Here is a 24,717-nt window from a genome sequence, read left to right as displayed (position 1 = left end):
GTCCGTTGTCTTGTTTGGGCAGTGTGCTTGCACTTCTACTTTTATAGTAACGTTGTGTGTGTGTTTTTTCTTCAGTGCAGTAAACTTAATAAGCTGCAGCTCCTTCTTTGCTTTTTATTGAGTCCTGTCCACAGGTTATTTTCCACACTTGCACGCTCACAAATCAACCAGATAACACTTGAGACTTACCATACGGGTTGTTTTGCTTGATAAATCAACAATATTAATATGTCATGCAATTGTCCATGAAACTTGAAGGATATATGCTATCTCAAAAAAGTAAGTATGCCCCTCCCAGTTTTAAAAACATTTCATTATATCTTTTTATGAGGCAACACTGAAGAAATGACACTCTGCTACAATGAAAGTGGTCTGTGGACAGACTACAGCAATGTAGATTTTATTGGGAAAAAATAAAATACTCAATAAAGAGCCAGTAATGTCGAAACCACTGTCCAAATTTTGGCCATTTAGCACTGTTGTCGCATGAAATGATATCACAAACGTGAAGGGTATACTCACTTTTGTGTGCTATTGGATAGTAAATTAATGCGCTAGGCATTAAGTCATTCATTTCAGCTGGTGATTGACATTTAAGGAGGCAAATTTCACTACTTAACAAACTCCTATAGGGATGATGTCAAATGATGTCACGTTGTCCTCATTAATATGCATGAGTCGGACAACATAGCAGTGTAGGACACGCGTACATATTTTGGAAAAGAACAACATCGCAGGCGTAAAAAATCTGAACTATCTCTTTAAGATTGTGCACAGCACAACAATGTTCCATGGACTTTTTTTATGTGAAAATCCCGGAAAGTGTTGTTAATATTTGGTTATATGTGGCTTTCGAGAAAACAATAAACGTTTATGTTTAGGCATCTAGGAATATCTAGGAATTAGTGGAGCATGCATCATGTAGAAAATGCGTTAACATGAACATTTTCAACTCCACAATGCACCTTTTTACATCATTTTCAACCATTTTCAACATCATCACCCTGCAAAATAATGAAGAAAAAAAACTATATAACTGTGTGGCTTTAAAGAATAGATATTTAGCATATTTGAGGATGAATACCACTATTAACCAAAGCGAGATAGTTGATCTTCCAATATACATCACCTCTCTAAACCTCTACACTACAGCAGTTGGCGATCAATGTTTTTCATACTCAGCAAAGATGCTGATGCAGACACAGCAGTCTTTGTGTAATGGGTGTGTGCGTAGGGTTCAATACAGATGCTCAATTGACTGTTTTCCAGAATTTATTCACTCCTATTAAAGACAATAGAGGATACAGTTTGTCTTCTCATTCTCAGCTGCACATCTGCTTCCAGTAGCATTAACGCAAATGTGTCAAACTTTTAAGGAAATCATGTAACAAAGGACCAGCTGTTGTGATACACATCTTACCCCCAGCAAGCAGCGTCGCAAACTTAGGGAAGGAGGAAGCGGCCACGGAAGCCCAATAGGTATGATGAAAGCAGAGTGTGCATATTACACATGAAATGACAAAATATTCATGAAAATGACTCATTCAGATTAAATTCACAAATGTACAAAATAACCACAAAATAATTCAAATTAAAAAATATAAGAAGAAAAAAAAATACATTTTTAACTCCGTTACAACAAAGGGGATTTTTTTTGTTTTTTTTAATATCACTTACTCACACAAGCTTACATCATGTAAGCCGCACATGGTCTCCCAGGCGGAGAAGTGAACCCATACCAACCGGCACCGAAGGCAAGTGACGGGGTTCGGAAGGGGAAAATAATATGCTTGTTGTTTTTGTATACATGCACTTCCATCTTTTTTTAGTTAGGGCGCCTCGATTGGCTACATTCCGTTTGACGTCACAGTTGGTGGTGCAGGCGCACCTCGGCGTCCCCGCCGACGTTAAGATTTTTGTCGTAAATATTGAACATTATTTAAGATTGTCTGCCCTACTGGTTTTGGACCCAATTATCGGGACAAATCCACTCTTAACACAGCTCACATATAAAGATAATCTTATAAGACAAAAGATTGTCGGGCGTTTGACGGGTCGGGAAGGGGCAATATTGGGACAAAAACAGCCCGATTCTGTTATGGTTGTACTCTCAGGGCGTTGTGTTTTGCTTCTTCCAGTCTCTGAGTAGAGGGGCGTGTCTCCCTGCACCGCACCTGTTCCCCATTCACAATCAGGTCTTCATAAGGACTGGAACTGCCAACACTCCTTGTCGGAATATTGACCTTGCTACGCCTTCGCCAAGAGCTTTATTCTGACCCCGTGTGACTTAGTCTAATCTCTAGCCTCGTCTCTTGTTTCTAGTTTGTTTCGTGAGTCCTTTTGATTCATATTTTTGGTGTTGTTTCCTCAGCTTTTGGCTTGAGTGTTTGATATCCACGCATTGAGCCTTTTCTGCTCCGTAGTTTTATGTTTCCTCAGCTTTACGCCTGAGTGTTTGATATCCACGTGTTTTTCTACGTCGCCTTAGTTATCCGTCTGTTAAGCGTCTTTTGTTAACTGTTTTTCTCCTGGCTTCGTCCAGCGCTTTATGTTCTAGAACATGTACGATAAATTTGTGAAATTGTCTCTTTGTGTTTCTGCGTTTGTGGGATCCATATCCGGTTTACCCAGAATCCGAAACAGATTTTCTTTATGTGTGAACCAGGCTTAAGCTACGTCGTGTGCTAAGCACGCTTTAGCCCACGTTAGGAGCGGCTACCTCCCATTGCCCCACACCCACACGGAATGACATGAAACCGGACGTGCTGAGGATTTTACTCTGTACAGAATTGGCTCAGTATTGGGGATTGGAGAGGTCTTTTTCTTGCCCATTACATCAGCAAACACCAATTGAAATGAACAAAGGCGGCTTTCGTTTTACGCACTTTATCACAATCACATTACCAGGATAATGGCGTTCACCACGGTATGTTTTTATTTTGATACTTAAATCGGTTTAAAAGAAAATTCAGGGAATAAGATGCCAGAGATATTTGCATCCAATGGGGTATATGCCACGGAAGAGGCGGGACTGTTTTTGCACATGAGCTTTGGTTCCGGTTCGGTTTGCGATGTGTGGTCTGCGTCCCAATACTTGTGCTTCCGACTTTGTGCCCCTCGGTTGCGCGTTCGCAACCCGGACTGGAATCAAAGCTCATGTGCAAAATCACGGAAGTCCCGCCTCTTCCGTGGCATATACCCCCATCCTGAAAAATGAGTTATAAGTCTTCTAAGTATCGCTTTAAGGATGTGTTGAACATTTTGTTTGTGTTTTTAAGAGAGATCAAAGTCATCTTAATGTCACTTTCAACAACATGTTTGTACTGGAATTCATTTGCCTAATGGCTGCCTGATGTGTCTGCTGTACTATACGTTATGTGTGAGTCATATACCGAACAGTCTTATCTTTGGACTACAGAAGCAAAACCAGAGCCAAAACAGTTTAAAGTTAGTGCCCAAAACAAGTGAGAGCTGCTTGATTTATGACCACAATGAAGATGACAGCAATAATGACTGCGTGACCGCTGGAGCCTTCATTCTTAATGGATTAAACAAATATTTCCCTTTTTACTCTGATGATGACACTGAACTTCACCTCATGCAAAACATTTCCAATCACAGTTTTTGTACGAGAATGTGTGACAAATGATTTTTTTTTTTTTTTTTTTGGACTGAAAGCTTTTAAAGTTTCATCTCCACTAAATAAGGACTGGTTGATTTCCAAAGACACAAGGTCAGTTTGCCAATTTGAACTCAATCAGAAACAAAACAAGGGTTTTAAGAACATTACAAAGAAGGACAAAAGTACAAACCAATGATGAATTGGACAACAAAGGGCGCATAACTGAAAAGTAAACAGATCAGGAGAGAAGGACAAAAAAAGTTACTCGAGAATATGTATCCTGTATACTAATGATGTCAAGTCTGCCAACAAAAAAAATAAATAAAAATAAATCATAAGAGGATGGATAGGATAGAAATATAATGTTTGGTTTGGGAGACAAATAAACATTCATAATATCTTGTGTGGACTTTTCGTTGCTATTGTTAAATATCACCATTTAAAAAAAATACTACATCACCAGGTTTTAATTAATCAAATACTGGCTAATCAGTGCAGAGATTGATAATGTTTTCATTGCAAACAAGTTATTGGACACTTACTGATGCAGTGGATGCACAATGTAGGAAATGTAACGTGATATATTACAAAAGATTACAGTACACCTCAAGAGTTTAGTCAGCACCAATAGGGATCAATTCAGTGTGTGAGTTGCTTTTTTTTGATGGCATAGGGTGATTTATTTATTTATTTTTTGACTAATTTTAGAAGGATGAACCTCAACAACAGGTTCAGAGAAGACTATCAAAAGCTGATTCACATTCAAAGCCGAGACTCTAATGACGCATGGATGAATGAGCAGAAGGAAAGCTGTGCAGGTGAAAGTATGGTGTACATTTTACGACACCCTCAGATATCAGATGTGAGATGAAAAAGCAACAGGAACACGACAAATTCATCATTTCAGATAACTACATTTACAGGTGCAATCTAAATGACAATATTCCTACAAAATGTGATTTTATTTCCAACTGTCTATTCACTTCGTTTTGTAACCTTTATCTTCTTTCTTCTTGACTGCACCGCTTCCAGCACATGTGGAAACCTGATTGTGAGACATACAATTCCATTGACCGATATTTTCCTGGGAAAGTTTTGACTTCATTATAGACCAACTTCAGAAAACAGGTGAGCCATGATTGGTCGTTACCTGAGCCCAGAGCAACTTTGATGTCATGTTCAGTCAACAACAAATTGTAAAATGGCCACCACCTGAGATTGATAAAACCGGGTGCATTTTCCTGCTTATTTCATATTCCATAAATAAATTAATCAGAATAACATGTTTAAATTATTGTAAAGAAAATGTTTGTGTTGACTTTCCCTTTTAAGTCAAATCTTTTTGATGATAGTTAATGACTTATGCTGATATCTAAGAACTGATGCTGTAATTGTACAAATGTGACAGATTTGTTTCTAAGACTTGTTGCTTTATATTTTATTTCTGAAAGCTGATTATCCGAGGATGTCCCAAAATGTACACCGTAATGAAGAGAAATCCAGACAGCAAAACCTAGCGGCTACCACTAGTGAGTTACTTAACAACTGGTACCCAAGAAATCTCAAGCTGACCAGCTTCTTGAAATTGTTTCTTTCAAACTTTGGTATTTGATCGTACGGTATAATTTTCCTAATCAATTTAAGTGTAGTCTCAATAGTATTCATTGCAATTTTCTGCAACCCACCTGATGATGTGGAAAGTGGCCGATAATAGGAGCTCATTGTAGATGGCCACCGCCATGTAGCGCGGCTCGTGGAATGCTGAGTGAATCGTTCGGACAGCGTAGCACAGGTAAACACCCCACAGCAGGAATAGAAACTCAGCTGGGAAGCAAAGGAAATGGAATTGGAATGAAATGGAAACATCTTTTCACTGCGTTTACTAGATTGTCCAAATCAATGCAATTGTTTCAGTTCAGATGCAATGTGGAGCCATTTTCTAAAGCCTTTGTCCTGGGTGAATATTAGTCTGTCACAGCTGACTTTGAACCGGTCATCAGTCACTCACAGGGCACATATAAATAAACAATCATTCACACTTTGGGCAATTTAAGTCTTGAGTTGTTGTTTTGTTTTGTTTTTGTTTTTTGGGGGGGGGGGGGGGGGTTATTTTTTCGGAATGTGGGCAGAAGAGTCCCTGGAGAAAACTCGCAAGCACAGGAGCATGCAAACTATTTTGTTATTCTGGACTATTTTAGAAACACAATAAAACATATACCGTATTTTCCGCACTATAAGGCGCACCTAAAAGCCTTCAATTTTTTGAAAAGCTGACCATGCGCCTTATAATCCAGTGCGCCTTATATATGGATCAATATTGAGCCGCAACAGGTCTCGCTGTCAAGACGCTATCGGTGACCATGCACGATCGGTGACGCGCATGCGCAGAAGATCCCACATCTTGGATCGCTAGCTAATACTAATACTTTACCTCAGAAAAAATATTAAAACAGCTGTTTATTCATTTTGGGAGTGAATGGAGTTGTCAGAAAGCTGGTTTGTAATCTATTAATAAAGTTTGACTGACCAAGCTGACTGTTTTGTTGACATTCCCTTTAGCGCAGCACCATCTAATGGATGCATAACGTAACCCCAGCCTCTACTGTAGCGCCTTATATATGGAAAAAGTTTTAAAATATGCCATTCGTTGAAGGTGCGCCTTATAATGCGGTGCGCCTTATAAACTGAAAAAGTTTTAAAATATGTTGTTCATTGAAGGTGCGCCTTATAATGCGGTGCGCCTTATATATGGAAAAAGTTTTAGAATATGTCATTCATTGAAGGTGCGCCTTATAATGCGGTGCACCTTATAGTGCGGAAAATGCGGTATTTGAAATCTCTAAGTTTGGAGTTGCTGCATGCTGCCTACACATCTCCCAAAGTGAAAACAAGGAAGAAGTACTGTATGAATGGCATTTTGAAAACGACAAAAGAGCAGCGATTATAAAGTCTTGATTTATGCTTTCCAGACTCCAAATGGCACTATCAATTCTATCATCAGATCTATGAGTCCATAAATTGTTTTCATCGTTCAGAGTCTATTAATAGTCATGAATAGATCTTGTCTATAAATCATTAAATTGCATGCTGCTCAGTCTCAGGATGCACGGGGAGCTCTTCTTGTAGGATAGCAAGCGCAACAAATCAAACAAATGCTTGTTTACTGCTGATATTCTCAAGACTATTGTTGTAGTCGGAAAAAAAAAGATGTATTTGTTTTCAGACAGATGAGCGTTCCCTCGTTGGCAATATTATAACAAAGGCCAAATCACTCAGCTAATTTTCCGAGTATGACTTCAGTCAAGAGTTTTCAGGTGCAGCTTTGTGAGGGACTTCCTGTTCCAAGCATAGCCTCAACACATTAGTGTGTTCTCAATGGTTGTCATGGCAACTAGCAGGCTCCCTCATTTCCTGTCCTGCACGCACTACACAGATACAAATATGGTGATATTGTATTGTATTTAACGTCAGTCGCTCCACTGAAAGCCCATCTTTCAAGCTCTTCTTCAGGGCATCACTATTTGCTCTCTCTGTATCCTACAGCAAATATTAACAATGGAGGGCCTACATTCTAGTGTGGTGAGGAAGCAACAATATCTGATATTATAGCATAACTGTGGGCAAGCCATGCTTTAAAAAAAAAGCAAAGAATTCTAGGGATGTTTGATAACACTTTTTACTTACTGATACAGAGTAGTACTGATACTAGTACTTATTTATCATTGTTATCACAATGACAGATAATTTTAATAAAAGTAATTTCTTTCATTAATTCACTAGTATGTACAATAGTGTCAGATTTTTTATTTTTTTTGCCTTAAGTTCATGAGTACCTGATGTATTGAAATAAGGCTAGTATCAGCCTGATACCAACACCTAGTAAACATACAAAACAAGATGTAGCTGGTGTTTCTTCCCATTGACGTGGGCCACTGGTGGTGTATACATTGAACTGGTCACAAGTCAATTTCAGGGCACATCAAGGCAAACATGGCTTACATGCTAACCTGTAGACAATTTTCAATTAGTCTAAAAATTGGGTTTTTGCAAGGTGGGTGCAAGCCTGAGACAAAACTGCATACGGAGCAACTGCAAACTTCAGCTGAGATTCAAACCCAGGACAGGCACTTGACTGAGTAAGATATGCTAGTCACTTGTCCACCACAAAACCCGTGGCAGGTGGTGTTTTTTATTTTTCTCCAAATAAAAATGCTACTGCTGCTATCACCCGCATACATATCTGGAGAGATTTGTCTAAAAAAAATATTCACACAAATAAATTCTTGATTTTCACGTGTTTTTGAGATCCACAAACATATTCGTGATTTTCACGTTTTGTTTTTTTAGATCCACAAACATTTTCTTGATTTTCACGTGTTTTTGAGATGCACAAATATATTCGGGATTTTCACGTCTTTTTAAATTTTGTATGTGCATTTTCCATGACTTTTGTTTGCGAGTTGTCGAAAGAGGGTTTGTGGATCACGCATTTATTTTTGAGCCAAACATCACGCTGTTTTCGAGATTTTCACGTGTCTTAGGCCCGTTCCTCCTCCGTCCACGGGGAGGCAGTGTTGCTGTCTCAACTGAATGAGAACGAGCCGTTTCTCGTTTAAAATTGGACACTGAAAAACAGAAATCAAGTCTTTATCTGACCTTCCTTTATGTGTTTATTTTACACAAGTCGCGAAATAAAATACGACCTTAGTTTGTTTCCCTTGAGCTTGTTTTGCCTTCACTTGAAAAACACTCTTTATCTGTCATTAAATTTTCTTCTTCTACGCCACTAAGAATAGCTAAGGAACAGATCTGATATGTATATATTACTGGATAGCTACTACTAGACCAAGACTACTCGGCATACGATCCGGGCGACTTTCGTTTGTCTCTTTATCGCCGTCTCTCTCCGCCTGTCTTCTCATTCTTGTTAAATATTTTTTCATGGTGTCACTTGAGGGTCTGCTACACTCCGTGCCGACACTTGATATTCATACTCTGTGCTGTGTGCAAAGAGCGCATGCTCAGTGCAAACAAAACCACTACACCACCGAGCGAATGCTCGCTGCGCACACTCTGCCAATGAGAGCACCACTGCCCCCTAATGTACTGGAGGTGCAATTGCACTTTATTCTAAGACAGTAAAAAAATAAAAATAAACAAGCCTGTTCCCCGAGGTCAAACGCGCCCCCCTTGACGAAGCCTCACGCACCCCTGGGAGGGCCCGCCCCACTATTTGAGAAGCACTGCCTTAAATAAATGATGTATATTATATCCTGAATGTGTTTACGGGAGGAAACTTTTGTTTTTTTTTAATTATAACTGTAATTTAACAAAATATGCCTCTGCCAAATCTAATATTGGGGTCTCTAAGAAACTGAGCCCCTTTTTCTTTTATCGCTCAGTTCCTTAGTGCAAGTGTTAACACCCCAAAAATTGAAATGTATCGAAAATACTCCTTATTGATTACATATAACATTGAAGAGCGGCATGGTAGTTGAGTGGTTAGCACGTCCGCTTCCCAGTTCTGAGATCTCCGGTTCGAGTCCAGGCTCGGACCTTCCTGGGTGGAGTTTGCATGTTCTCCCCATGCCCGCGTGGGTCTTCTCTGGGTACTCCGGTCTCCTCCCACATTCCAAAGACATGCATGGCAGGTTAATTGGGCGCTCCGAATTGTCCCTAGGGTGTGCGTGTGAGTGTGGATGGTTGTTCGTCTCTGTGTGCCCTGCGATTGGTTGGCAACCAGTCCAGGCCCCGCCTACTGCCCAGAGCCAGCTGAGATAGGCGCCAGCAGCCCCCGCGACCCTTGTGAGGAATAAGCGGTCAAGAAAATGGATGGATGGATAACATTGATGAGTCTGTGTGCGAGCGTTCAGGCATGAAGAAGAAGAAGAAGAAGAAGAAGAAGAAGAAGCAGCAACAGCAGCTTTATTGTCATTGTAAAATACAACGCAATTTTGTTTGGTTGCATCTTTTATAGTAGATTAACAATGTTTTTAACAATTTTAACAAGTTTAAATATGTTTAAAGAATGTCAGAAGAGTAAAACTATATAAACTAATTGTATGGGCTCTTTATATCGAGAATTTTCACCTACTGCAGGTGTGTCAGAAACATACTGTACCCTCCATAATAAATGGGATTAGGCCATACTGTATGCTAAATGGATGTTGAACCAACATAATGATTACGTTTCCATACACTTTGTACTTTGTGACGTTGAACTCACTCACCAATAGCCATCATGTAGTCCCACCGATCTAGCAGACACATACTAAACTGCAGCCCGTCCGATGAGAAGCCGGCTGTGATCAAGGCCCGACTCAACTCGGGATTCTGGCACACTGCAGAGGTCCAGGCCACCAGGAACCACAACACCACCAAGAGGATTATCGTCAGCAGCCTCAGGACCCTCCAGCTGGTCATGTAGGGTGTCCTTTGAGCCGTACGTGACAAGAACACCTTCAACACCCTGGATGGAGCCAAAGGAGAGGAATAAGTGAATGCAAAAATACATACTGGTTTTTTTTTTTTTTTTTTAATGGATGTTCACTTAGATTCATTTTGGTGTTAAAGCAACAAATAGGGATTACGTGCTAAATTAAAGAAAATCCATTTGCTTTTTTACTAATAAGTATTTAGCTAATTGGAAATTTTACATGGAGCTCATGTGGTAGATGCATTTTATTCAATGCATCCACATGATGTCAAAGCATCTTATGTAAAGGGAATTAAAAGAAAAATCCGACACTCGACTCGAGCCAAAATGAGGAGATGAGGAACCATATGGTGTTAGCGATAAGATCATCAACTGACGCTATGCAAACAGTCAAAGTAATAAGGAGCAGCTTGCAAGAGGTCTCCCCCTAGGGCGTACTTCACAGCCAAACAGCCAGCTCAGAAGATTATCAAATTGGTATGTTTCTCTGACTAGGTTGACCTTTTGCTCCTGTCTTCCAAGCACTCACACAGAAACAAGAGTGTGTCTGAGTAGAGACTTCATTTGGCAGTAGCAATAGATAAACATTATGTAAAAGAAAAAAAAAAAGTGAGATTTTTAAATTTGCTGGTTTGGTCGGTATCCAGCAAAAGTTTTGGATTCAAGTACCGTATTTTCCACACTATAAGGCGCACCGCATTATAAGGAGCATAGAGTAGAAGCTACTGCAGTGGCTGGGGTTGCATTAAGCGTACAATAGATCATGGGTGGCGAGATCCGGTCCTCAAGGGCTGCAGTCCTGCAGGTTTTGGATATTTCCCTTCTTCAACACAGCTGATTCATGATCAGCTCATCAGCAAACTCTGCAGAAGCCTGATAACGAGCCTGTTAATTGGAATCAGCTGCACTTCGAGTAGGGAAATCTATAAAACCTGCAGGACTCCGGCCCATGAGGACCGCAGTTTGCCACCCCTGCAATAGATGGAGCTGTGCTAAAGGGAATCTGAACAAAACAGATGAGCCAGTCAATATTTATGACCGGTAATTGAGTACAAACCGGCATTCTGACAACTTTGTTCACTCCCAAAACAAGTTACCGGTAGTGCAGTCACAATATGGTTCCGTATTAACTATATAACAATAACTCAATATTGTTAAAACGTTACTATCCATATCTACAATATTTCCCAGCCTTGTTCAGGTGTGGTACTACCGTTCTAACTGTTGTTATTTCGGTGACGCCCCCTGACTATGGTAGCCATACTTAGCCAATCTTGAGCCACATATAAGGCGCACCTGATTATAAGGCGCACTTTCGTTTTTTGAGAAAATTAAAGGCTTTTAGGTGCGCCATATAGTGCAGAAAATATGGTAATAGTTTCCCTTAAGTTATCAATGAAAGGTTGTAGTAGTTTACCTGTACAGCTTGAGGATGATGGTGCCATACATAATTGCAAAACCCAGCAGGCGAACCCATCTCAGGAGGATACAGCGGAACACGCTAGGGTGGAAGTAGAGTATCATGACCTGCAGGGAGGTACAACACAGTTCACACCATCAAAAACACACACACACACACACAATTAGAGCAGTGTTTAGTTCAGGGGTGGCAAACTGCGGTCCTCGAGGGCCGGAGTCCTGCAGGTTTTATAGATTTCCCTACTCGAAGTGCAGCTGATTCCAATTAACAGGCTCGTTATCAGGATTCTGCAGAGCTTGCTGATGAGCTGATCATGAATCAGCTGTGTTGAAGAAGGGAAATATCCAAAACCAGCAGGAATGCGGCCCTCGAGGACCGGATCTCGCCACCACTGGTTTAGTTGTAGGCCTCATCGGCACATAATTAGGTAGTGACTTAAAGTCAGACAAAAAAAATTGCAATACACTGTAGACTCTACAGACTCTCTATGAACCGGAACAAGCTAAGACAAGATAGCTAGCCGAGCAGCTCCCGATGCAACTACATTGGTCGCAAAAAAAGGAGCCGCTTCTGCAATTTGGCAGTATTTTGGCTTCGGGCCCGATTAAAAAAAAATGAGCCGGTAGATGTCGACGAGGCAATATACAGACTATGCATGGGGACGATAATTGTGCGATGCTGATGCGCAGGGCCCTGGCGGATTGCGCTGTGGAGAAGCGAGCTGGAGCAGAAACCGCTGCAGAGTGCTCCAGGTGAGTGGAACTGTCACTGCCTTCGGTGCCGGTTGGCGTGAGTTCGCTCATCCGCCTGGGAGACCCGTGTGGCTATGCAAGGCTGACAAATGCACGATTTTGTGGCCCGAATTGTGCGCGAACTAGTTGTAAAGTGGCATGAAGTGTGCGTAAACCCGTCGTGACTGCGTGTCATGTCGGGGCCAAAATTTTTCAAATGTTCGACCGGATCGTGAACTATGCGCAAACTGTTCGTGAACTCGTCGGGACGATGTGGGAAGGTTGCGCGCCAGTGCGCGCCTCGGATGGGCCCCGCCGGGGCCGGCCCGGATGCCGGCGGTGCGCCGAGAAGACGATCAGCTTGACTATACTAGAGGAAGTAAAATTTGTAACAAGGTTTCCGTAGGTGAACCTGCGGAAGGATCATTACCGGAGAGAGAGGGCGAGCGAGCATGAGGAGATGGTGAAACGGTGTTAAAATCTTAATACCGCCCAACCCTACTTTCAAGGTGCTGCTATTCTCCCGTCCACACCTCTGTTAGTTGCAGCCAAGAAGGGAACTCCATTTTACATTACAGTCTTCCCTCGCCATAACGCGGTTCACTTTTCGCGGTCTCGCTGTATCGCAGATTTTTTTTTAAGTGCAATTTTGCATATTTTTTTACAGTAATATACCCATTTTATAAAATTTATGAAGGTTTGAACATTGTCAATGTTTGAACAAGAGAGAAATGTGAGAACATGTAAATGCCTCAATGAGAAAAGTTTATAAATTGTGCAGTCGGGGATTTTAGAGCCTTAAAACATTTATAAGAGTTGTAAAACATAAAGCTAACTACTTCGTGGATTTCATTTATTGCGGGTATTTTTTGGAACCTAACCCCAGCGGAAAACGAGGGAACACTGTATTCAACAACGTTGTCCAACAACATATTGCAACAAGGAGAGAAATTACTCCGAACAAGTCAAACATGAGAAATTATGTAATTATTCCTTTCATTGAGATATCAGTTTCAGAGTTCAGATGCACAGATTCCAAAGCTCTTATAAGAGCTGCACTTTAAATTCCCACTGGAAAATGGCAACTTAATCCCAAGGTCAAAATGTTAACACATAGCCTACAGTAGTAGTATGCACTTCAACATACACATTCTATCTCCTTGCACATTTCAGCCTCAGTCGTGTTTCTGTCAAATTCACGCAAAAGAAATATGACATGAACATGAAGGCGAGTCTCCCGTAGGTGACTATACGAGAAAAACTTGCCCTCATGCCTTACACCTTCTGCTGTCATCTCTTAGCTGCATGTTGTTAATACAGTCTGTTGTGTCTGCTAGGAGAATGTGAACGGACATGGTGACTTGAGAATGTTTATAATATGCTGTATGTGGCTTGCTGTTAAACGTTCTCACATGTGTAATATAACAGTATAGGAGACAATGGTCATGAACACAAACATACGTTAGTATCATCAGATTATTGTGACAATCGATTGGTGATTTTACCAAAACATGGTTATGTATGGGGCGCTGAAATGAAAAATACAAGAAATAAGAAATAAATAAAACAACAGAATTAAGCACAACAGCAAATAAAAGCAAAACAATGAAAAATTAAATACAACAGCAAATTAAGAAGACAAAAGCAAACAACAAAAACTAAATACGGCACCAAATAAAACACAAAAACAAATTACGAAGCAAAATAACAAAAAAATAAATAAAATAAACACAACTACAAATGAAAAAAAACCCCACAAAAAATAAGTAAAACAAAAAAGATAAGAGCAAATAAAAAACACAAACAACCTAACAAATGCTAAACCCAACAGCAAGTGAAAAAACACATTCCTCCATGGTGAGTTGTGAGCCGCCACACTGCATGGGTTGCTCTGCCGCAACAGTGAGTCTATTCGAGGATGAAGTGACGTGAGGTGGAACGAAGTCTGCATCGCCCTCGGCTGACATCAAAATCTCCAGCAACTCCAGTTGTTACCAATTGTTGGCATGGTTACCGTACAACCTGGGTGGTATTCCATCAACGCAGTTCAAGTAAGCCAGGCTCATGTAAAAAAAGCACGGCTTCAGCTAACACCATCTCTGAACTAAGCGCCAAGTCGTTCCACTAACTCCATCCAGTCGTGTCTAATCAAGGCTAACCCAAGACGGACTTGCATAGGCGTGCTTTCTGGGTGCTCCCGGGGTCGATAAGAAGCCCTGGTGAGTCGATAAGCGAAATGGCGATCAGTCATGTCAAAAGGCAGTAAAACGAGAGCAGTATTCTCACAAAAAGTTATTGATGTAGCTATATGAGGAATTTAAGACAGAAATCACCAAAAAAGGCAATACTGCTGCTCTCAATAAGATGAGGGAATGTCACGCCGCCACCAGGCGTGGCGGTTCATGCTTTTATTTTTGTGTCTCTGTTTCCCGTTTTACTTTGAAATCCTAACTCTCCTCTCACCCCAGGTCACTTGCCCTTCCTGCCGCGCCATAATTACCGGTCCCCGCCCTTGATTATCACCACCTGCCACCAATCACCTACTGCAATAAAAGCCACCTGCATTCTCCCCTCAGTGCCGAAGTGTCACAGTCAGTGCATGGAAGCGTCCCACAGTCCTTATGTCCTCGTTCATGTTGCCACGTATTTTTGCCTTGTTTTTGTGCTTTTTCCTCCCCAGTGGAGCGCCTTTTGTTACTCCTTTTGCCTTGTGCCCTTTTTCCTCCCTAGCGGAGCGCTTTTCGTTGTCCCCAGTACCTTTTGCCTGTTTTTTCCTCCCGAGTGGAGCGCTTTTTGTTCTCCACTTTTTTGCCTCCCTGTTCTCCTCTCCGCTTGAGAGGAGACCCCTGTTGGCCGGTAATAAACCTGCTGCCTTGGTGGCTTACCTTACGCCTGCGTCTGAGTCCTACCTTACCTCGCCTTGTCAGGGAAATGGCATTGACAAAAAAAAAAAATATATATATATATATATATATATATTTATATATATATAAGTTACAATTGTTTCATGCTAGATGTGTATAACACATTAATTGTGTTATTAATTTTCAATTTTATGTAAAGCACTTCAAATTGACCTACATATTCATTCTTCACTGTTACATCTCAACAGGAGCCATCTCAGCAGCCAAAAGCGATCATGGCAACAGGTCAAGGTGAAATATAAAAATATCCTCCAGACTGGCAAGTAGCATATTACAAAATATATTTTAAAAAAAATTAGACAAAATAGGTGTTGAGCTGTAAATATGTTGCCCACCATTGTAGCTACCAGAAAAAAAAAGACTAAGGCCACTGCCACAGGTGGGGGACCTCCGCCAGCTCCATTCACATCAGCAGAAGAGCTGGAGCTTCGAGCAGCAATCTGGGTTGGGCACTGATTGAGGGAATAGAGGGGGGAACACTGTAGCCCATGTGGGTGGGAACTGGGAAGGCATTTTTATGTGACTATATTGTTTTTACCTCATTTTATGCAGAGCACTTCATAATGATAATAATTATAAGGTATCTTGGAATTACATTTGATGTGTAACTTCTATATGAATTAGTTTAATTAAAGCAATTGATCTAGGAAACAGTGAAAGTGGTGAGATCATTTTCATGGACTTTTTAATTCTTATTACATGAAATAATTGATGCAAGTCTTACACCACTCACCGGACACAGTAGGGTGTGGAACGAGCTTGTACTTTATTGCTCTTAACAGAGGAAAACATTCGCGCTACAGCATATCTCTCTCTCTCTCTCTCTCATCTCTTTTTTTCATCCAAGGGGGAATTCTTCTTCTCTGGTACACTCAGCCAGCCATCCTCTCAAAACGCAAAGCTCAACACTGCTGTCTAGGGTAGTGTGCTAAATTAGATTTTTTATTTATTTTTATTTTTTTTACTCTCTTCCAAGTCTAAATATGACTAAAACTGAGTCTATTCGGTCCCACTCTAAATAGAGTCAAATTTACTCTACAGAATGTACTGTGTAGTGAAAGGGTTACACTATTTGGTTCTTCATTTACGCTAGATATAATTGTAGTTTTTAGTTTTTCATAAATATGCAGAATTCAGCTTATACTTCCTTTTGTTGCACTCTAGTGTGTAAATAACTTGAATAAAGTGTTGTAATTTCCATTCAATTTCAAACCGCAAACTTTGAAAACTGCTCTTGTAAAATCCTTTTTACCTTTCAGTTTTATATATAATTGGATTTTGTTAGTGGCACCTCTGCTGTTGTGACAAAACATCTAATGATTTTGACTTCTTGCAGTGCTCACAGAATGCTAAAGAGATGATGGATGCATTGTGGGGGCACTGACTACTTGTATTGACATAGAAATTTTGACACATAGATTAGCTGTTTTGGGAGACAGATGAGCTTTTGCAGATCCATCCATCCATTTTCTTAACCACTTCTTCCTCACAAGGGTCGCGGGGGTGCTGGAGCTTATGCCAGGTGGCTTCGGGCAGTAGGCAGGGTATACCATGAACTGGTTGCCAGCCAATCGCAGGGCACACAGAGACGAACAACCATCCACACTCACAAGCACACCTACAGACAATCTGGAGCACCCAATTAACCTGCCATGCATGTCTTTGGAATGTGGGAGGAGACCGGAGTACCCGGAGAAGACCCACGCAGGCACGGGGAGAACATGCAAACTCCACCCAGGAAGGCCGGAGCCTGGGCTCGAACCCGAGTCCTCAGTACTAGCTAAATTAGATCTTATAATAAACTAAATGTGCATAAGTGTCAATCAAATACAATGTCATACAAAAGAAAATATACCTCACGACTCTGGCAAGATTCTGAAGTACCTGGTTAAGGCGAAGGGTAATGGGATATTTATAAGGCTTTAGGTGAATTAATGAGTATAAATTTATACGTATTTGCACGCACACGCACGCACGCGCACGCACGCACGCAAACGCACGCAAACGCACACACGCAAACGCACGCACGCAAACGCACACACGCAAACGCACGCACACACACACAAAAAAAAAAAAAAAAAAAAAAAAAAAAAAAAAAAAAGAGCAATGATGATAAGACGTTGAATCGGTAAGACTACCGAATGAACAATTCTGAGCTCTTAAAAAAAAAAATATATATATATACAATTTCAGGAACTACACAAGCACAGAAATCCACGTTACGGTTTGTTTTTTTTGTTTTTGTTTTTGGACACAGCTAAACTAAGCAGGTTAGTTGTGTAGCAAAATTTCCATGGTTACTGAGTGGGCATTTACATAAATCACAGTGATGGAATGGAACACTGATTTTAAATGAGCCAGGTTTATTGAAATGAGCCAGGCTTTTCTGCAGCATAAATTACCATGGTTACTGATTGGGGATTTATATAACCCATAGTGATGGAACAGAACTCTTATTTAAATGAGCCGGGTTCATCAAAATAAGACAGGCTTTTCCTTAATCCGTCTTGATGGAATACACCACTTGGGTCCATTTCGCAAATCAGGTTTAATGAGAAACCTGAGACCGTTAACCCTGAAATGCAGGAAACTGAGTTTTTCGTTTCAGGAAGCGAGGTAATTCAAACCAGACAAAGTGGGGGAACTCTAGCATGTTTCATAAAGAGAGATAATGGAAGATCTCAGTCAGTTACCATATTAACAGACTCTATGACCTTAACCTGGTCGGTACCAGGTTTATCACAATGAACCTCGAGTTTCTCTCGGTCTCCTCCTCCTTTCACAAACAAACATTTGATTTCCGCTTTCATTCAGTCAGCTAAAGAGTTTTAGCGTAATATACAGTTCGGCCCAAAAGTATTTGGACCATGACACAAGATTTGTTATTTTAGCTGTTGACGAAAACATATCCAGGATACAATCATATAATCATTATTGAATTAAAGTGCAGACTGCTATAATTTGAGAGTATTGACATCCAAATTGGAGCAGGAGTTTAGGAATTACAACTATTTAAAATATAGCGGTCTCTTTTTCAGGGGACCAAAAGTAATTGGATAATTGGCTCAGAAGGCTGCTAAAAATAAAAAATAAAAACATGGGCCCTTTCATCATTAACCTGTCATAAAATACACCGTTTAAAAGGTCTGGAATTGATTCTAGGTGTGGCGTTTGCATTTGGAAGCTGTTGCAGTGAACACACAACATGCTGTCAAAGGCCCTCAATACGGGTGAGTAGGCTCATGATCAATGCAACTGATTTGTCCTGAGTGTACGTGGGCGGCTACTGGTTAAAAACTTAAGTACACTGATGAATTAGCTGTCCTGCCCATGCAAACCGGATTCACTTAACAACGAGATTGTTGTAGAATATTAGGTTCCCGTGCGATTTGCGATATGGCATGACTGCAACTGGGACTGAGCAGATCTAATGGTGAGCTTGATGTATCAATACTGGTTGTCAAAACTGTCACTGCTGCTGACAGTATCTATGCACACCACGAACAGTGGTACCAGATACCTCCCATCAGCCACAGCTGCGCCTGCAAACCTCACTTACTAACATTAACAGCAGGTGCCAGCCAACTCAGGAGGCTCCGCCCACCAATACTCACCTAGGAAACAGAAAAACAAACAGGTCCAGAACCAAGAACATAACAGACTGAGCCCCACAGGAAACAAAGGAATCTGAAGTCCAAAAAAAAAAGCCTCACAATAATGTTTTGGTGATTTCTGAGTCCTCATGCTAACCTGTTGTTTGCATTTGCATATTGTCACTCTCACTTTCTGTCTTCATAGCAACCATCCGCTCCATTGCAGCCCTTTTTGCCACATGACAGACCCCTAACAATAACTCACCTTTGCAAATTAGCCTTCTTTCTGTCTTTGGCACTCGATGCTAAACACAAAGATGTGGAGTCAAGCAGGCAAACAGTGTCACGCCCTTTTTGCCGTGCTTCCTGCATCCACTCAGTCACAGGGGACTGCACAATAAAAAGGCACATTTTTTATATCGCCCATGGAGGGGCGATGGCCCTCTTTGGTTTGCACCTAACCAACCATGCTTCCTCCATCAATTAATCAGCAGATGTACTGTATTTTTAAAACAAGCAGCACTAGAACTTGATGGAGTGTTTAAAAATGCATCGAGCACCAGAATGGAGCAGCTGCACCATATTTGGCTGAGGACACTTGTGAAGACAGCAGGAAAGATGCAAACTGTATTTTTGGTGTAAGCCTAACAGTATGGGCAAGGAGGCAGACATCAAGGTAAGATGAAGAGGGAAGTGCTTGAAAGGAGAACCTTGGGAAAGGTAGAGACATACTTAAAAGGTACCAGGATGATAGGAAGTGCAGGGGAAAAAAAAAAAAGAGCACAGAGAGGGAGACACCCACCTAGTTGTGCACATAAGAGAGTGGAAGCATATTTGGGGGGAAGCTATTTTTGGTATCTTTTATGCAACTGGGGGAACAGAATGGATGGAAGAAAACTCCAATTCATCTGTCACGTGATCGTGAACTTCTGCAGCAACAAAAATAACAGGTGCTTATTGTCTTTTGCAAGATAACACTCCAAATAAGAAAAAGGAAGCACAGGTCTTTATTGCCAAACATTCTAAAGCTCTCTCTGCTGTTGCTTCCATTTACAGAATAAAAATGGCAAACCACAAGTTCACATTTTATACTTCAAGAGGTATTTAAATGGAGAGAATCCCTAGTTTCTCTCTGATCTCTCTGTTATGTGCAAATGTGGTCCATCTGTTTCCAAGCTCAAGAGGTGCTTCTGAGAAAACACCTCAGGTAAACTGTGCACACAGACTTAAATGTGCTTTACATGTGGATGATGCACACTGGCATCCACCCACATACTCTTTCTTACATGTACACAAATGATGGAAAAGGCACAAACACTTTGAGATATGCTCATAGTGCATACTCATGGGAATAAAAAGATACTGACTTCAAAGGAAACTAATTAGCATTTAGTTTAATGCATGCTGATATTTCTCATGTCCATATATATTCATCAACAATAATTTCAAACATGATGATGCAACTGGAAACCAAATATTTAGTGCTGTGTCTGTTTTAGGTGTTTAGGAAAAGTGCCAGTATAGAAAGTAGTATTGTAAAGAAGGAACAACAGTTAGAACTGTTTACACCCCCCCCCCCCCCCCCCCCCCCCCCCCCCCCCCCCCCACACACACACACACACACACACAAAGATAAAGTGTGAAAAGGACATATACTTACAGGGCAAGTCAACCCAAAAATATTCTTAACAATAATATGTTTTATGCAGCCCCAAAACTTGACATTCTGATTAATATTGTGTTTGTGGAATATGAGTTCTGAAGCAAAATTCACCCATTTTTATCTATCTCACAATTGCTCAGGATACAGGTAATGACCAATCAGGGCTCACCTGTTTTCCGAAGCTGAGCCGTGATTGGTTTGGTACCTACCTGAGCTCTGATTATGACATTTTTAGTGGACTTTAGTGGCAAAATGTCTGCCCTCTGAGTTGGACTAAAAAACAGGTGGATTTTGTTGTTTAACTCATATTCCACAAATAGAATACAGTGTTTAGACTAGTGGGCTGCATGGAACATATTATTGTAAATATTTTTATTTTTTTTACTCCCCCCTTTAAAGCAGCTCTCTGTAAGATTTAAAATTTCAAATCTCTACTGCCACCTGTGGCCGAAAACAAACTGCACGCTCGTACACGCTGCGCGCACTCGTACGTGCACGACCTCAATACTGAAGACTGGGCTCTTCATATCCAATGAAACTATGTTTTCAGAGGTAAGAAGTTTTATAATGTTATACAAAGCTGGCCACTTCACGGAATGAGACTCTCGATCCCCACTAAACAATCGATGTCCACGGGACGTGCAGATCATATTGCTTTAGTCGGTCGAAGTCCAGTCCTGTGCTGTACTCCAAAACGATGTGCAAATTACGTCAATTAATTGGACCTCATTCCGATGTTAATATGCAGTTACATATTGTAGTCACCCCGCTCGACGGACGTCAACCGGATTCTAGTCATTATTAGTGTATGTCGCCCCCAGGCTAGCGTCATTGTGCGTTAGCCGAAAGGTGGGCTGTCATTTATGGAAATTGACGATTGTGAAAAACATATAGACCCATTCACTACTTAGTGTGATACGGCCGTGAATGTTATCGCCATTCAGTAGTACCGTTCACATTCCGTTAGCATAATGTAGCTACAATAGGCTGTTTTCACGGAGGAAAATAAGGCAACATTTAGCCTGATTGAAACGCTGCGGAATGGAACGTCTGTTCTTCATAAAATCATTCTGTTCTATTACATTCAACTTTGCCGCCCCTTTCACGCTAAATGTTGCCGTCCACCTCACTTTCACCCCAATAGTTACGACCGAGAAGTGATCGATCTTGAGGTTACTGCTATTTGAAAACAACACATTTTCTTCTAAATGTCAAGATACTCGCTTCTTACCTTTTGGAGTAGAAAGAAAGCCAGCTGTGAATCACTTTTCTAATCCAAGTCCAATCTCAACTCTCTCCAACACTGAAATGTCAAACCAATGTTCACTCTCGTTCTTGCCCGGCGTTGGTCACTATCAAGTTTAGTTGTTTTTTTTCGTGGCACTTGACATTGTTTTCATTTTTTTTTTAAGCAGCCTTCCGCGGAGTAACTGCGGGTGTCTGGGGCAGTGAAAATCTGTACTAGTTCCGTCGTCCCGACTACAGGAAACAACTGACAAGAACGTGCATGACGTCACATCCCGCAGACAGAGGGCGGGAAATTCGAAGGATTCGGACCGGACGCTTCCGAAATAATATTGGCCAGAGGCTTGTCGGAGTACCCATTGGGAACAGCGAAGATGTTGATCTACTAATTAGAATATGTTTCAGTCATAAATGGTCAAATAAAAAGGCTGTTAAGATATTTTGGGGGGAAATCCTCCATATAGTAGCTTTACATTTGGCATTTAAAAAAAAAATCCCCCCAAAAAAAAATCCCCCAAAAAAAAAATCAGGTAATCTTGCCAAGTCTTGTTTTTTCTGTTCCATCGGCAGAAGTTTTTGCTTTAATTGTGCAATATAGTTGTCATTTTATTACGTTATTTAATATTGTTGCATGTTTTTCATTAAATGACTACTCAACTCCATCTATCACTAAAATGTTTCCGACTATTAGTGTTTTATGTCTCATCGTTTATGCTAAATTAGCATAAGCTAAGTAGTAAGCCTTCTCCATTTTAGTCCTGTCTTTCACATTATCATCTTCGCTTTTATTTTGTATTAATCCCTCTCTTTTTCAAATGCTTTACCTCCTGCTCTTGTGTCTCCTCGTTATGGTGATTGTCTCCACCAGAGTCTCACCATCTCTATATAAGTAGTCTGCACATCTGTCCGTTGTCAGATTGTCTTGCATTCTACCATATCCTGGACCTATATTAATTCCCAAGAGTCCATTCATTTTTGTGTCTTGTGCTTCCTTAGTTTTTTTGCTGTGCTCTTTTGTCCCTTTTATTTACTAGCCTTGCTGTGATTCTAAGTTATCACTTTTCTTCTTTTTTTCTACCTAGCATTTTTTGGGGGGCTACATCAGCCTTTAAAAAACAAACAAAAAAACAAACAAACAAACAAAAAAACAAAAAAAACTGTCAATCATGCATTTCTAACCTTTTTTTTTTGTTGTTGTTGTTTTTTTTGCGTCGCTGTCACAGTGTTAACTGTGATATCCCATACATGCAAACAAAGTTACCCCTTTTTTTCTTCATTTCACACCCTGTCTTTGAACCCGCACAGGAGGGAGCGCTTACATTTCTTAAAATTTTTTTTGACACAGAGCTAAAGATGGGAAAAATTGCAACAAAATGAGCTAAAAATCGTCTCGGTCGGCCAATGTATGTGCACGCAGCGTGGCTTCGAAAAAGGTGTTAAATTTGTCGATGTTTTTCCCCCTTCTCCATTCATTCCTATGGGACTTTTTGGCGGGGTTTTTGGGAAATTGCGTCGCCATGGTAACTCGAAATTCCGAAAAAAAAAGAGAAAAAAAAAAAAAAAAAAGCAATAACAATAGCAATAACCCACTGATGGATGAGCATTTACATCTACTTACAGGGAAATACAGCAGTAAAGCCCCAAACAACATTGCCTCCAATAGAATGAATCCAGAAGTGCGGATACTCTGTACAAGAGGAAAGACAGAGTTGGCTTGTTAGAAGCAATATTTAGAGCATCCAGTGTATTCAAATTACTAAGCATCAGTACTATCAATATTTGGTAGGTGTAGATGAGGAGAGGCAGCAAGTATATACATGTGGGCAAGTTGTAAGGTGGTTTAGTCGATAGGTAGGTTGAAGGTTACTGGTAAATGAGTATTTATTGTAGGTTGCTAGTTGGTAGATGGGTTTAAGTAAATTGCAAGACTCGTCAAAGGGATTTGGGGTCAGTAAACTGGTAGATGCAAGGTACAGTGGATGGCTACGAGTCGGTATGTTGGCAAGTATATATGTGGGGGTGCCGCTATAGGTAAGCTAAGTGTCTTACCTTACTTCTCCTGAAGTGGTAGACCGCAACCATGCTGGCCAAGTCCAACACCATGCACAGACCTTGGAAAGAGGCCACAGCAAGCCGCAGCCCGCTGTCCTCCTGGGCGAGGCAAGGCGTGTTGTCTCTACAGTAATGACAACCCTCCCGGCAAGGAAGGCACTTACTGGCAACATCAGAAATGTTGTCTCTGTGATAGCCCTGATCCTTACCTGAGAACAGAAGAGGGCTTAGTCAGAAATTTAAATGCAGATGTATTGATGGACACAAGGGCCTTTTGAGGATTTTTTCCTTATTTTTTTTTTTATTTGTTGAAGCAATTTGTGTTTGTATTTGTAGTGACACTTCAACAAGTGGATTGATTTGGTTAATGATTAATGGTTAATGATTGGTTAATTGGTTAATGTAGCACTCACTAGTCCAATAAATCAAAAAATGTCACAGCTATTACAATGAGGACAAATTAAAGCTTTAATTAAGGAATGATGAGAGAGAAGAGTATAAAGCATCATGACACTGCATTTTTAATGAATCATGTCTGAATGGATTTATCAAGTCTGTTCTCCCAGATTGCTTTTCCAACACATCTGAAAGTGTTCTGTGGGATACTCCAGTTACTTCTAATGTAATTTGTTCTAATAGATTCAAAACACAAATAAAACAGATTCCTTCGGCAACACGTCTGTTGAGGCCTGATTAGGAGTTAGTCTATTAAGGCTGATAAATCCTCAAATTCCTTCACTAACCATCTGCAGCAACCTCTGAAAAATTGTGCTTGATAAAATTATGTTTCTGTTGGGATTCCTAGTGCGCTTAGAGATGAAAAAAAAATACCAATTAACAGTCTCTGGTCCCATATAATCCCATCAGTACTTCTCATATAGTGGGGCCCCCAAGGGGGGAACGGTGCAATGCTGGGGGCGGGGCACATTGACCCCATGCCCCCCCCCCATAATAGACTAAAGGTTAATTGCACCTCCACTACAGTAGGTGGCAGTGGGGCTCTCATTGTCAGATTGTGCGTAAGGAGTATT

At 40.8% G+C, this 24,717-nt stretch overlaps 1 protein-coding gene across 1 annotated transcript in view; it reads right to left on the bottom strand.

Moving 5' to 3' along the window:
- The window catches only part of gpr158b (G protein-coupled receptor 158b), a 67,219-nt gene that overhangs the window by 11,442 nt on the left and 31,060 nt on the right, over window positions 1-24,717 (bottom strand). Inside the window, exons 4-8 of the mRNA XM_077535640.1 lie at window positions 23,684-23,895; window positions 23,253-23,321; window positions 11,476-11,585; window positions 9,853-10,091; window positions 5,308-5,446 (exon numbers count right to left, since the gene is read on the bottom strand). Of these exons, the coding sequence (XP_077391766.1) occupies window positions 5,308-5,446; window positions 9,853-10,091; window positions 11,476-11,585; window positions 23,253-23,321; window positions 23,684-23,895 (769 nt within the window). The remainder of the gene's footprint in view (window positions 1-5,307; window positions 5,447-9,852; window positions 10,092-11,475; window positions 11,586-23,252; window positions 23,322-23,683; window positions 23,896-24,717) is intronic.

This window comes from Festucalex cinctus, chromosome 1, assembly GCF_051991245.1.
Source record: "Festucalex cinctus isolate MCC-2025b chromosome 1, RoL_Fcin_1.0, whole genome shotgun sequence".
NCBI lineage: Eukaryota > Metazoa > Chordata > Actinopteri > Syngnathiformes > Syngnathidae > Festucalex > Festucalex cinctus.
This window is presented reverse-complemented; position numbering and strand designations above follow the sequence as displayed.